We start from the raw sequence: 14,347 nt of genomic DNA, 5'->3' as shown, positions 1-14,347 counted from the left end.
GACGTGTAAACAATGTTGATTCAACCAGTTTTTGCAGAGTGGGTTGTGACTTTCTCTTTTGCTCCTCCCCTCTCTCTGTCTCTCTCTCTGTCTCTCTCTCTCTCTCTCTCACTTTCTCCTGTCTCGAGAACGCAAACAGACACATGAACACACTACATACATGCATAGTGCTAGTTATTTGAATCTATATCCTTGAAGACGGTAGAAATGTAATCTCTTCACTGCTCCCCCTGGAGAAAATAATCAATAGCATCAATTAAGAATAATCCGTTTAGTGATTGAAGTTTAACGATTGTGGTAGGAATGGCACGGCTGAATAGTAAATCAGGGATTGAATCACTCAGCACCCTATTACACTGTTCCCTGGGCTGATTGGTGAACCCATAGAATTAGGAATTAGAATACTAGAATGGACATGAATATTTTAGGTTGGCAATAATTCTAATACACAATTTCTGATATAACACATGCCTTTGTTTTATTTTCCGGAATAAGTTAAAACAGCATTATGCCTCTTCTGCCATTCATTCCAATTAGACTGGTTTGGATTTTTCCCCTGACCAATATGGCTGCCATTTTCACCCCATTCTGGGACTTTGAGGGTTTATGACATAACCCCTATAGTCATTTAATAGGATCTCTATGGGTGAACCACTGACTGGCCTATCACTTCACATCACCTGAGTTCAAAGTGGAAGTGGCATCAATAGCTGCTAATTGTGCTGTAGATAATATTTTTATTGAACTGTATCCTCATAATATTGATACTTTATAAGGTGTTCATTATTTTCACATTTTAACTAATGGGTCATTGAACATGTTTGAATATCCAGTTCTATGTCCTATCGAGCTAGTAAGAAGAGAATAGCCAGGTTGTTAGCAGCAGAAAGATCTTCACTCCAATAAACATGGATATGTTACACTGAGCGTTGAATGATGGATGATCCTGTAATACTTCAAACTACATCAGTATGATCTGCTGAGAGAAATGTGATGAGTAAAAGTGTGTTCTGTTCTCTTTTTGTTCCAGGAAGTAGTTTTGTGGTGAGCATGGGCAGTTTCCTGGACGTGTCTAACTGGCTGAACCCTGCCAAGCTGATCCTATATTACCAGACCAACTCCTCCACCCAGTGGGTCAGAGATTACTGTGGCCAGAGGACCACTGAGCCCTGTGAACAGCTGTGTGACCAAGAGACGGGTTAGTGACACAAACACACACACACACACACACACACATGTGCATACAGCCAGAGGCACAAACACACACTGGTTCTTTTATCCTCATGGGGACCTAAAATGTATTTCCATTCAAAATCCTATTTTCCCTAAACCTATCCTTAATCCTAAACCCTAATCCTAAACCTACCGCCTAACCCTAAACCTAATGCTTAACCCTAAACCTAACCCCTAACCCTAACCATAATTGTAACCCTAAACCTTAAGCATAAAATAGCCTTTGTCCTCATGGGGACATGGGACATTTTCCTTGTTTTACTATCCTTGTGGGGAAATTTGGGATTTCACGAGAATAGAAGAACAACCACACACACACACACACACACACAGGGAGACACATACATGTATATGTCCCTTCTGCAATCTCCAGAGAGTTCCTTGGGACCAGAAAGAATTGTCTCAAGGTTTGGTGATATATATAACACATCTGGCTGAGGTTTAGCCGCTGATGGGATCTCTACAGCAAATACATTTATTTGCTCTTGACCTTCAGTGCTAATCTCAGGCTCTGGGTCTCATTCAACCCCCGCCAGCTCCGGTTAGGAGTCAAACAGATAAGAGTGGCCAATGTCACAGAGTACTGTGTGGAGAATATTACCCTCCTCTCCTCACCACATCCTCTCAATGTGCTTTTACACAGCACTGGGCCCAGAGTGCTGACATTTAGACTTGCTGTCTGATAGCTTTGATACTTCCCTATCGCAGAACCCTTTCTTTTCACACCAATACTGAAGTCTATAAGGAGCCCCCTGAGACCCTTAAAGGTGTTGTCTGATGTGAGTTATTATGCCTGATGATGAATTAGCGCTGCGGCTAAGCTAAGTAAACAGTAAAGGTTAGCGTCATAAAAGTGAAGGAGAGGCAGTGAAATGGGGTGTCTTCCTCCACAAGTTTCTGCTGCATTTGTGTAAACCCTGGAACTCTGCTGAAACCTATAGAATAGGGCTCTCTGATGCTGTATCAGGGATATCAGGGGGATATTTGGGGGGTCTAGGAGGGAAAGTGGTCTCCTGAAAGATGGCAGGGTCTCAAGAATGATTCTGATAGTTTGAGGCTAGATGGGAATGGTGATGTCATTTTTATGGTTGGCTGAAGTTCCTGTTTGATTATAGGGCCAATAGTGTTTCCTGGCATCAGGAGAAACGGGGCCTTAGTATATAGTTGACTATTACTTGACTATAAATATAACTCGGTTATTAACTATATATCTGGCTCCATATGAACAAGTGCCTTTCAACTTTACGCTCCGTTGTGTGTTTAAACTCTTTGACACCTCCACCGTCCAAACGATCACTTGCCTTGTTTCAAGGGATAACACACACATTTTGCATAACCACTCCATCACTCACGCTCGCAGGCATGGGCCAGACGCCTGGCCAACTTTAGTAGTATTTTAATTTGAACAATTGCTCTCCCTTATTAAATCAGTCAACATGGGCCACTATAGTCCAACCTAATGGCTCATGCTCCGGTATTTATGGGCTTTAATCACTATGGCCAACAAAGAGGTAGAAGACTCCTTGCTAATGACCATTAGACTCAATGGGTTGGAGCGCTATCAAAGCCCTATCCCTCGCTACTTAGAGTCATGGTACAGAATCACCGATTCACCAGATGTGTTGATTCGCTCCTCCATTTTTCAATTACCCCCACTTAATGACTGGTGTGCATTGAAGGGCGATTTTCATGCAAATGTGTCACTTTAGTTTTTAATCTAGTTCTCACAGAGTAAGTAGAAAGAGGCTTTGCTTTGCCCAAGAAACTCAGCCGTGAGAGAAATAATCTCGCCGGGGTGGAGAACCATCACTTCAGAACCATCACTTTGTGTTATTATCATCAATCTGGATTCTTTGTCTCGTAAAGGAAGTCGTCTGATATGAAAGTACGGAGGAAATGTTTCACCGCAGGCCTGTGGAGTCCTGGGTAAGAGAACTAACCGGACATGTAAAGGGGCTATAATGGGACGTTTGTAACACTTTCTGTCAACCACTGTTCTATCGGGGGTCAGTATATAGGATCTTGTTGTTTGAACCATCAGTAAAACATATTGTTCTGTTCCACACAGTTGTTTATTTGAACCCACAAGAAATCCACAACACAAAAACAGTTTAGCACTAAGTTTTCATTTGGCTTATCCTCAAATTAATTATTTTATGTGAACCCAATCCCAAAAACCTACAAAAAACACAGTAAAAGCACAGATGGTAGAACGTGTCTGGTCCCCTGGGTGGGATACTTCCCCTGTCCTACTGTAATAGAGCCAGTCTAAGTTTATTAACATGGATTACATGCTGTAATGTATGTGCAATTTATATCACCCCAGACAAGGGCATGTTGAGGGCTGATGCATAATGGAATACAGTAGGAGGCCACTCAACACATCACACATAAACTACTACTGATGGACTTGGCTCTGTCTGTGTCATGGTGAGGAAGGTAAATCATACAGTATACTAGACTCTGTCCTGCACATACAGTACCTAGACAACTATTCTGCTAAATTGGGAAACATCGATGTATTTGAAAGTTAAGCAATTTTAGACAATACAGCTATTACTTTTTCAGAGAATCCTAAGTACTGTTTGTAATGTTCTTGGCGGGCTCTTTTCTTGTGCTGTTACTAATAATGTGGGTATGCCATGTTAGCTTAGACATTCAACCTACCAAAATGAGCATGCTTCTCAGCAGATCTATTTATCTCCTCTATGTCCTCTACATTTTTCAAGCCTATGTTTTCAGTATATGGACAGTTATACGGCTGTCACGCCCTAGCTATAGAGAGGTTTTTTATTCTCTATTTTGGTTAGGCAAGGGTGTGACTAGGGTGGGCAGTCTATGTTCTTTTTTCTATGTTGTTGGTTTTCTATGTGTTTGGCCTGGTGTGGTTCCCAATCAGAGGCAGCTGTCTATCGTTGTCTCTGATTGGGAGCCATACTTAGGTAGCCTGTTTTCCATTTTGTGTTGTGGGTGATTAATTTCTGTTTAGTGTGTGTTGCACCTGACGGAGCTGTTTCGGTTGTCACTTTGTTGTTTTTTGCCTTTTAGTGTTCAGTCTCTATTAAACATGACGAACACTTACCACGCTGCGTTTTGGTCTTCACCTTCTTCCGACGACAGCCGTTACAACGGCACATAGCATTCTCCCTACCCCCTTCTCCCTACCCCCTTCTCTCTCTCTCTCTCTCTCTCTCTCTCTCTCTCTCTCTCTCTCTCTCTCTCTCCTCTCCTCTCTACTCTCTCTCTCTCATTTCTCTCTCTCTCATTCTCTCTCTTCGTCGCTCTCTCTCTCTCCTCCTAGCTCTCTCTCTAATCTATCACTCTGCTCTCCAAATTAAAAAGATTGTTTGAGTCAGTAATTGGCAACAAATGTACTGTATCTCTTTGGAGGCTTCTCATCTCTTCTCAGACAGGGAAATTAAAGTCATTCCTCAAAAGAGCACATTCTCATATTTTCATCTGTGTCTTCCAGCACACAAGTGGACCCAGTAGAGAGGAGATGGAGACACACTATCTTTATGCTGTTTTCTTCTCAGTGGGTCTTTGTTCCGTTTGCCTAGAGCCCGTATGGTGTTTTGTGTTTCTGTGAAAAGCGTGATTGTGGTACAGCAAATGAAAGGGAGAAAATGGAGATGGGAAAAAGAGCAGGGCTGTTTCGACATAATTGAAATGATAGCTTTCAGCGAGCTAGCCCTCTTTTCCTTACACAAGCAGCTGAGCATGTGTGAGAACTCTTAGAGGAATATACACTGAGTATACCAAACATTAAGAACACCTTCCTAATATTGAGTTCACAGCCTTTTTACCCTCAAATCCTCAATTCGTCGGGGCATGTACTCTACAAAGTGTTGAAAGCGTTCCACAGGGATGCTGGCCAAAGTTGAATCCAATCCTTCCCACATTTGTGTCAAGTTGGCTGGAAGTACTTTGGGTGGTGGACCATTCTTGATCATTCATATGGGAAACTGTTGAGCGTGAAAAACCCAGCAGCATTGCAGTTCTTGACACAAACCGGTACACCTGGCACCTACTACCATACCCTGTTCAAAGGCACTTAAATATGTTCTTTCCCATTCACCCTCTAAATGGCACACATGCACAATCCATGTCTCAATTTTCTCAAGGCTTAAAAATCCTTCTTTAACCTGTCTCCTCCCCTTCATCTACACTGATTGAAGGGGATTTAACAAGTGACATCAATAAGGGATCTTAGCTTTCCCCTGGATTCTCCTGGTCAGTCTATGTCATGGAAAGAGCAGGTGTTTTGAATGTTCAGAACACTGAAGTACAGCTTTGTTTTAGTGATATACGTGTATATTTAACTCTCTTGTAGTTACTGAATGTGAGAATGTATTTCAGGGGTAGATTTGTGAGATTCAATTCACACTCTTTGCTGTTGATATGGTCCTCTGTCACTAGAATTGCTTATTGTTGAGCTTTTTCTCTCTTAATTCAGAATATTTAAACTTTATAAAGCTGACTCAATTTGCGTTCATATCCATGCAGTGATGCTTTGGTAAACAATATGAGCGGTTTATCTATAGAAGCAGTGTTTACTTTTATTACAAATCAGCTGCTTCCAAAATATGCTCCAGAGGATGTGTGAATGGACCAGTTGTTATGTAGGTTTACTAGCAGATCCTGTCTCTTCAACGTTTCCTAGCTAAACACCTGCCTTTATCCATCCACCACTCCTTCCAAAACCTAAAAATGCACACTACACAAGTCCCCTAACCCCTAGCCCCGACATCATCTGCGCTCACTCATTCCAACTTGTCTTTACTGGCTCACAGTAAGGCCTGGGAAACAATCGGTGCAATGTGCAGTTTTGTAGATGAACCACTGCTGGAGAATGAGGAGCGCCTGATAAGCTGTCATTGAAAAAAAGGCGGCGGCGAGGGGATCTAAATTCATTTCCTGCCCTGTGAACTTGCCTCTGCACCGAATGAAAGTCAAATGCCTGAGAAGGAGATAAAGCCCGAAGACTTTCAAGAAAGCAAATATGCACCACCTGATAACACATCTATTATGAAAATACTACGCAAAGGCATTATCTGAGGTGGGGGTCCTGAACGCATGCCTCAAAGCAAGATAAAATATTTGTGGTGATGAGGCTTCAATAGAACCCCGATAACAGAGAGGGACGTTCTTTTGGAGATGCTGTATTAATGACAAATGAGATTTTAGTTCCCCCTCCTTTTAATATAGTGATGTGTAAGTCTAAAGTTGTTGTTGGGGAATCAGAATTGAGTGGGAGAATGTATCAGATCAATCAATAAACAATTAAATTCCTTTCAAAATACTTTATTTACCCAATAAAGGGTGCACGTTGTAATTACAAGCACACTCCTATACTCCTATAAGAACACACATTTCACTTTACAACCCCTCTGTGTTGTATCACCAGTTGGCCAGCTGCAGTCATTTTACTCAGCTACCTCAAACACTGTCTCTGTGTCACTCCACCATCCCTTAATGCCACCCATTCTACCATCACTGTCATTACCACACCATTGTGTCATCCTGGCTTGATAAACAATCTCCTGGCCTCTTCCGCCCTGCCTTAACTATCATCCTCATCTCATGTGAGGTATCACAGTGGAAGTCAATGGCTGAATGACATGGCTCCACTGGCCCTGTGTATACGGATGTCTCCTTCTGCCTCAGTGGCGTGTGAATGGGTTTGGTCCGGGGCCAGCTCAATCACACACACGCACAGGCACCTGGACACACACAAAAGCATACACGCACCCACACACACGCTCAAACACACAAACACACACACACACTCTAGATAAATCCCTCCGGCTTATCAGTAATGCCACACCACCTGCTTCTCCAGCCATCGGCCACATTAGCACATCTCAGCACGGGGAGGATACATGTGAAATAGCATCACCTCTCTCGTTCAGGATTTCATGAAAGCCCAAGCCCAACCTCCCTTCTTTCCCTCCCTTCGTTTTCTCCACCAACAAATACTCAGAGGTTCCTACCACAACTAATAGGTGCTGAAATGGCTAGGTCGTTTTGGAACGTTCCCGGCTTTATCAGCCCTATTTATTCAGTCCACCACCCCACCCTCCCAATAGCTGATGTCGAGGATGAATCTCCTCAAGGTCCAGACACAGAATTTTTCCCCCCCTAGAATGGTGTAACGGTGGAAATATGCATCGGGACAACAATATCTTTCCTGTGTCCATGCTGTGAACCTTGAAATGTGAAAATGGTCCACATGGCCTGTGCAAGATAGGGAAAGCGTTCTAATGAAACGTGTCGTTAGTCACTTCAGGACGGCTGCAGGGAAAGAGAAGGATGATCAGTTACTGGTCTCCAAATTTAGTCAGCTGGTGATTGTCAAGCAAATAACTGTCGGTCTCACGGTAATTGACCGTTAATTAACAAACAAATTTAGCATCTCCTGGATTCCACACATAGCCTGCAAGCCATTTTAAAAAGTCTAAAAGTCTACACCTTCACAATAAATACATTATTTATTTTAGACTGGTCTAAAGAGGCATGATATGAAGAAAATGTAGTCTATTTCAGAAGAAAATAATAGCATTCTCTGAGTTATCCTTATGTTAGGTAGTGATGTGGCTATTCCAAATGGCTGTGGGCTACACTACCGGTAGTTCATTTAGCCTACAGGATCTGCTTAGTATTCCGTGGTATTATTTTGTATTATTTTATAGTATGAAGAATACAATTGAACAAAGCTGAACAAAATATAAGTATTTTCTCCACAATTTGACAAGCACTTGATAATGCCTTTGTGGCCCTAATACACCCTAAAAAACAACAACATGCTTTTTGCGGCCCGGAGTGCTGCGTTGTGCCCTTCTCCCTGAGTATCTCAGTCACATGGCTCTCCTTCACGTGATCGGGTCTCTCACAGGCTACAAGTCAGAAACATCTGGGACGCAACTGCGCGTGTCATTATACAATTTCGAGGTGCATATTGAAGATATTGGAAGAACTGTACACATTTACTTTTCGTCAGGCCTAACGAACAGCAGAAGCACTAGACTATGTCAATCTATTATCCACCATAGTCCAAAAGTCGACCTATTCTGTTCTGTGAGATAGATACCAAATTAATACAACCACTAGCATCAAACAAATGTTTTATGCAAGGTGGCTGACCCAACAGATCAGAACGTTTAGCTTAAAATGTTGATAAACTTTTAGGCTATTTCTTCACGTTATAAGCACAGCAATGCGCTGTCACGTTTCTGACCTTATTTACTTTGTTTTGTCTTTATTTTGTTGGTCAGGGCGTGAGTTGGGTGGGTATTATCTATGTTGTCTGTTTCTATGTGGGCTTTTCTCTGGCCTGATATGGTTCTCAATCAGAGGCAGCTGTCATTCATTGTCTCTGATTGGGAACCATATTTAGGTAGCCTGTTTTCACTGTTGGTTTGTGGGTGTTTGTTTCCTGTGTCAGTGTTTGTGCCACACGGGACTGTTTTCGGTTAGATTCTCTTTGTTATTTTGTATTGTGTCATGTTCAGTTGTTTCTATTAAAACATGGACACTTACCATGCTGCGTTTTGGTCCGATCCCTGCTACACCTCCTCTTCAGACGAAGAAGAGGAAATCTGCCATTACATGCGCACATGGTAGTAGGCTATAAGCGCGAATGTTCCATTAGTGGAAAACACCATTATCAAAAGTGACCACAAATCCAATCATGCAAGTAATGCTTTTATTATAAAGGGGCATTTTTATGTGGAAAATGATCTTCCCCAAACTGCTTATGTGTAGGCTCTACACCCCTTCTAAAGCGGATTAATGTGCTTAATTTTAAGACGTTTTTTAGCCACTTTAGTTGTGATACAAACATTATTAAAACATATAGGCCTATGGGCTAGGCTACATGAGGTGTGTGACTATGATTCAGAAAAGTTGCAAAAAAAAGTATTGTTTCTTATGCTAGGCATCATTCACAAGTGATAATATATCATTCACAGGTGATAGGCTATAATTGTCACCCATCAGACCATTCTTGATTTAATCTTGTCTTTACATATACTAAATAATATGTGTGACATTTGTATCGAAACAGGGGCAGCGGAAAAAACAAATATTACTGTAATCTGTGCACTTAGCGAATGGAGGACGCTTTTCCCCATGGTTTATTTTAATGCCAGCCAGGTAGGCTATACTCCTGTTGTAAAGATAAGCAATGTGCTTAATATTAGGAAAGTAGAGAAATAAATATAGTAGGCATAGCCTATAGAAAGCTGAAGGGATCGTCCTCTTTTTTAATAGACTTTTAATAGACTTTTTTAATCACTCAATTGCATAGCCTATAGAAATATTGCGCAACATGAGCTCATGGGCTCTCATGAAGTGTTTGATTAGATTTTCAAATGCGTTTGCATTGATGTCAGAGTGATTAGAGTGACAATAGAGTGCTGAGTACCAGGCAGTTAGCAAGTTTGGTAGGCTACTAATGACCAGCAGCAGCATCAGAGCTTGGAGAAGCCTAATTACCGTGACTAAATGGCCACGTGGAATTTGACTGCTTACATGACTCGTGACCGCTGGTGTGGCGGTAATATGGTTACCGCAACAGCCCTAGTCTCCAGTTAACGCACACTCTACTGTTTTTCATTTTGGCTTTAATTTAGAAAACAAGAAATGCGCTGATGAGGGATTCTGGTTGCCAAAAGCATTGGCAAATGTTGTGAACATTTTAGAGATGAGATGAGCGAGTGAGAAATGCAGGGCCAGAATTGTGTGTGTGAATGTGTGTGCATGTGTGTGAGAGAAAGAACGCGAGAGATAGAGATAGATCCAGAAAGAGAGAGAGAGAGAGGAAGATGCAGGTGAGAAGTACAAGTTAGCATAGGCTTGCGGAACTACCTCTAACTTTCTTCACACAGAGACATAACAATGTTATTCACAAGTTCATCTGACTCTGGGGAAGTCCTGAAGTATCCCTTTAAATATGGGTACAAAAAAATATTGAAATTATTTCCTGACCTTTCAATTATCTCTCTTAGATATAGGACAGACACTTTAAAACATACTTTGTTTTGATTTAGTAAGTTAAAAGTCAATGTTTCATCAACTAATTTTTTTTTTTAATACCTACAGGGGTCTTAAAATGTAAAATCAGATAGCTAAATTATCCTTGGTATTAACAACTTTAAAAAATTCCATATGTCAGCTTAGTAGAAACCCAGCCCCGGTACTTTAGACTCTATAAATGCCTTACATTTGGGAAATTCCTGAATTAATTGCTCTGAATTCTTATCCCTCAACATATTACCTTTTTTTGACGACAACATTTAGTTTTGTTTTGGCATTTTTTGTTGGGGTGGTTACAGGTACAATATTCATATTAGTTTAAAAAAAATCCTCATTAAAAGCTTCTGATTAAACGCGGATAAAATGTTCCTTTATGAGCAAAGGAAGCTCTCACCTCCGACATCAAGGCCTTTCAATTTGCCTCTGCTATTCAGCAGGTAGCTAGCAACACAAGAAAGTGGTGCACATTCTCACATCATTAAGGCAGTAGCTGTTCCCTGCTAGCCAAGGTGCTTGTGCCTGAATCCGTTATGTCCCCGGCTCATAAACTCACTTAATGAATTATTAAGAACTTGGTGATAAAATGTGAATGGTGTTTCATGACTCCTGTTCATATATTTATTTCAGTGTTATAACCCCATGAGGGACCATGGGCCAGTCAACAGGAGGGTTATTCTGCTAATGCTAATGTTGTGGTCGACTTTTACCGCCAATGACAATGCCTTTTATAGGCTTTTCACACTAGTGGCGCATATGGAGCAATGCACAACTGTCCACAAATCTCCATAATTGCAGTTTGACCATATGAAATCATTGACTGGCTACCAAAACTCCTTGCTCCGGCCAAAACGCTACGCCATGCCCACAGACGTTTCCTCTCCGCAGTGACTTTGGATCTGAGACCTTCCCGAAGATTTCTAGAATGGAAATCCATTCTAGACCGTCTGATTGGTCTCAGAATCCGATGGGTTGGGCCAGAGCCAGAACACATGTGGGTAAAGCGACTTTTTTGAAATTTGGAATTCAATTAGTACACACTTGTACATATGTGAAATAGGACAGATATAAGCACCCACCAAATTATTATTATATAGATACTGAGTAAGAACAGTTTTTTTATTTTGTTTATTGTGTTTTTCACTCTGACTACCATTTGAATATTATCAAATCATATCAAATTATATTTGTCACATGCACCGATTACAACAGGCAACCTTAACCTTAACCAACAATCAAGTTCAAGAAATAGTTAAGAAAATATTTACCCCAAAAAATGTAATGAGGTTAATGAAACAATTAGCAGTGAACATCTCATATACATTTCAACAAGTAAGAGGTGAGGATGAGAATATCAAAAGTAGGAAGGTATTCTCCCTGAGAAAGAATTAGAATTGTCTGCAGTTAGATAAACAATGTGATCATCATGTTCTTGTCAGTAAGACTCAAGTGCCCCCAGCGGAGGTCATTTGACAACAGACATTTGTTACCCGCTCCCCCAATTCAAATGGTTACTTAGGTTCATAGCAATACACTGTATAGTTCTGTAACAACAGAGTGACATTCAGGAACAAAATGTTCAGCGGTAGACTGGGGCTTTGGTGTATGAGAGGCAGCCTGAACCATAGTGCAGTGATAATGCCTGTATTAGTCCCTCACTCCGCAACTCAAGATGTTCCATAGGCCCATAGAAAACGACTTATTTCTGTAACATCAGAGGAGAGTTGAGAAACACAATGTTCTGCAGTAGACTCAGGGCTGGGTTGGGATGAGAGGCAATGTAAACCACAGAGCAGTGAAAATGCCTGCATGGCAGAAGACACAGAGGGCGCTTTCCCCTTATTCAGTGTTTGTTTTTTAGATATGTTTTTATGTTTTATGAATCTGCCGCCTCAAATCTACTGAGAGATCATAAATCAGCTCCCCGAGGCCTGGTTAGAACAATGTTGGCGCTTTCCCCCTGCTATGATTCTGTATGGATTAAAAACATGTGAAATGAAAGATGCATCATGTGCCATACTGTATCATTTCCCCCCCTGCCTTGGATGCTTTCATCTGAGCAGAGGTGAGAGGGAAAAAGATACAATGAGTATCAAAAGCTGCATTTTAATCTTCTCAATTTTTGTTGACTTTGCATTCATTCTTAATTTTTTAGTTGTTTTGTAGATACAGTATGTGCAGATTCATAATTCACTTTGCTTTACACCTTTGCTGTTTTAGCGAAGTGTCATTGCACTGTTTATGTTATGCTATGGAACACTTTTCAGAGCACCACCCCCTTATCCTTGGCATCTATCTTTTCAAAGGCACTGTTGCCACTATGGCAATGCTTTTGTCTTACAGTCGTCTAGCATAAAAGCTATGAATTTAATGTTTGCTTTCTGCCATTGAAAATGTTGCGGGTCCAAAATGAAAAGGAATGGTGGTTTAGTTGATAGAGAGATGGGTCAAGAGAAAAAAGTCTGGCCATTTCAAGTATACATCACACCAAGATGTACCACAGTCATATGTTGTATTGTTGTGATGGTACTTCCTACCGATATATCTACAATTTCATAGGAGTTGCTTACAAAATAGAAGGAGAATACTGTACATGATGGCCTCTGTGGATGTGTGGTGCATTGTAGAGGTAAATACATGCTTTTTCCTCAGAGAATACATCTGATGGGCGTCATTAAGAGAGGACTGGGTGTGAAGTACATGTAGTTAGATGCCAGGTGAGAGAGAGTCCGGGAATGGGTGGTGGTAGAGATGGAGTCAGGGAGAGAACATGAAGGTTTGTTGTAGAGGAGGGTTGTTAAATATGGAGGGAGTGAAGTAGAGAGTAACTAGATAAGTGTGGTAGATGTGTACAGGGTTGTGGTTAGAGTGCTGTCAGAGATTAGAGCTTGTTACAGCATTGGTTTGAAAAGTTGTTATTGTTGATGGGGGATGGAAAGAGTGCTGTGAGTCAAGAGTGGAGAGGTTTGATAAAAAACATTTTTTTTTACATTTGTAACTTTTTGCCCCTTTTTCTCCTCAATTTTGTGATATCAAATTGGTAGTTGCAGACTTGTCCCATCGCTGCAAATCCTGTATGGACTGGAGAGGCGAAGGTCGAGAGCCATGCGTCCTCTGAAACACGACCCTGCCAAGCCGCACTGCTCACTTAGAACGGAAGCCAGATGCACCAATGTGTCGGAGGAAACACAGTCCAACTGGTGACTGTGTCAGCGTGCATGCGCCCGGCCCGCCACAGAAGTTGCTAGATTGCGATGGGACAAGGATATCCCGGCCTGCCATACCCTCCCCTAACTCTGACAGTGCTGGGCCAATTGTGCACATCCTCATAGGTCTCCCGGTCGCGGCCGGCTGTGACACAGCCCGGGATCGAACCCGGATCTGTAGTGACACCTCAAGCACTGTGATGCAGTGCTTAGACCGCTGGCCACTCGGGAGCCCCACAGTGTTTTTTTAACCCAGAGTGTTTGGGGTTAAATGTTCATGGTCAGACAGTGTCTACATTTACATTACATTTAAGTCATTTAGCAGACGCTCTTATCCAGAGCGACTTACAAAGAGAATGTGAAGTTTATAAGACACCATGGGTGGATCAGAACATGCCAGGGGTAGAGAAGGGGGTGAGTGTTGAAGTTGTAGGGGGGCGTATTTACTCCAGTTTAGAGTTCCAGCATGTCTGAGGTGGAGATTGAGGTGAGGAGAAGAGGCGGGAGGTTGGTGTTGAGCAGTAGCTGCAAAACTAAGTCCAATGCCAACTGATTATTGCCTAATTATGGATGAGCAGGGAGGCCCTGGAAGACACACGGGGTAATTTATTCGGCTGCGGGAGGAATTCATATATCTGTCACTTTGTTCCCCCCCATCCTGCAGGTGAATGCAGCTGTCATGAGGGCTATTCCATTGACCTGGTGCATAAACATCTCTGTGTTCGCAGTGACTGGGGACGCAATGAAGGGTGAGTCCTGCCGGCTCTGCCCTGCACACTAACTGTCACCTCACTGACGAGACAAGAGGAGAAGAGAGGCAGAGTGAGAGAGGGCGGGAGAGAGCGAAAGGGAAATGAACAGGGAGGGAGGGATAG

At 42.0% G+C, this 14,347-nt stretch overlaps 1 protein-coding gene across 1 annotated transcript in view; it reads left to right on the top strand.

Annotated features, from left to right (window-relative positions):
• Positions 1–14,347, top strand: part of LOC111960926 (astrotactin-2-like) — a 361,731-nt gene that overhangs the window by 91,488 nt on the left and 255,896 nt on the right. Inside the window, exons 5-6 of the mRNA XM_070442905.1 lie at positions 1,031–1,198; positions 14,137–14,221. Of these exons, the coding sequence (XP_070299006.1) occupies positions 1,031–1,198; positions 14,137–14,221 (253 nt within the window). The remainder of the gene's footprint in view (positions 1–1,030; positions 1,199–14,136; positions 14,222–14,347) is intronic.

Source organism: Salvelinus sp. IW2-2015, linkage group LG4q.1:29 (assembly GCF_002910315.2).
Source record: "Salvelinus sp. IW2-2015 linkage group LG4q.1:29, ASM291031v2, whole genome shotgun sequence".
NCBI lineage: Eukaryota > Metazoa > Chordata > Actinopteri > Salmoniformes > Salmonidae > Salvelinus > Salvelinus sp. IW2-2015.
Note: the sequence above shows the minus strand (reverse complement) of the source record. Positions and strands in the feature narration are given on the sequence as shown.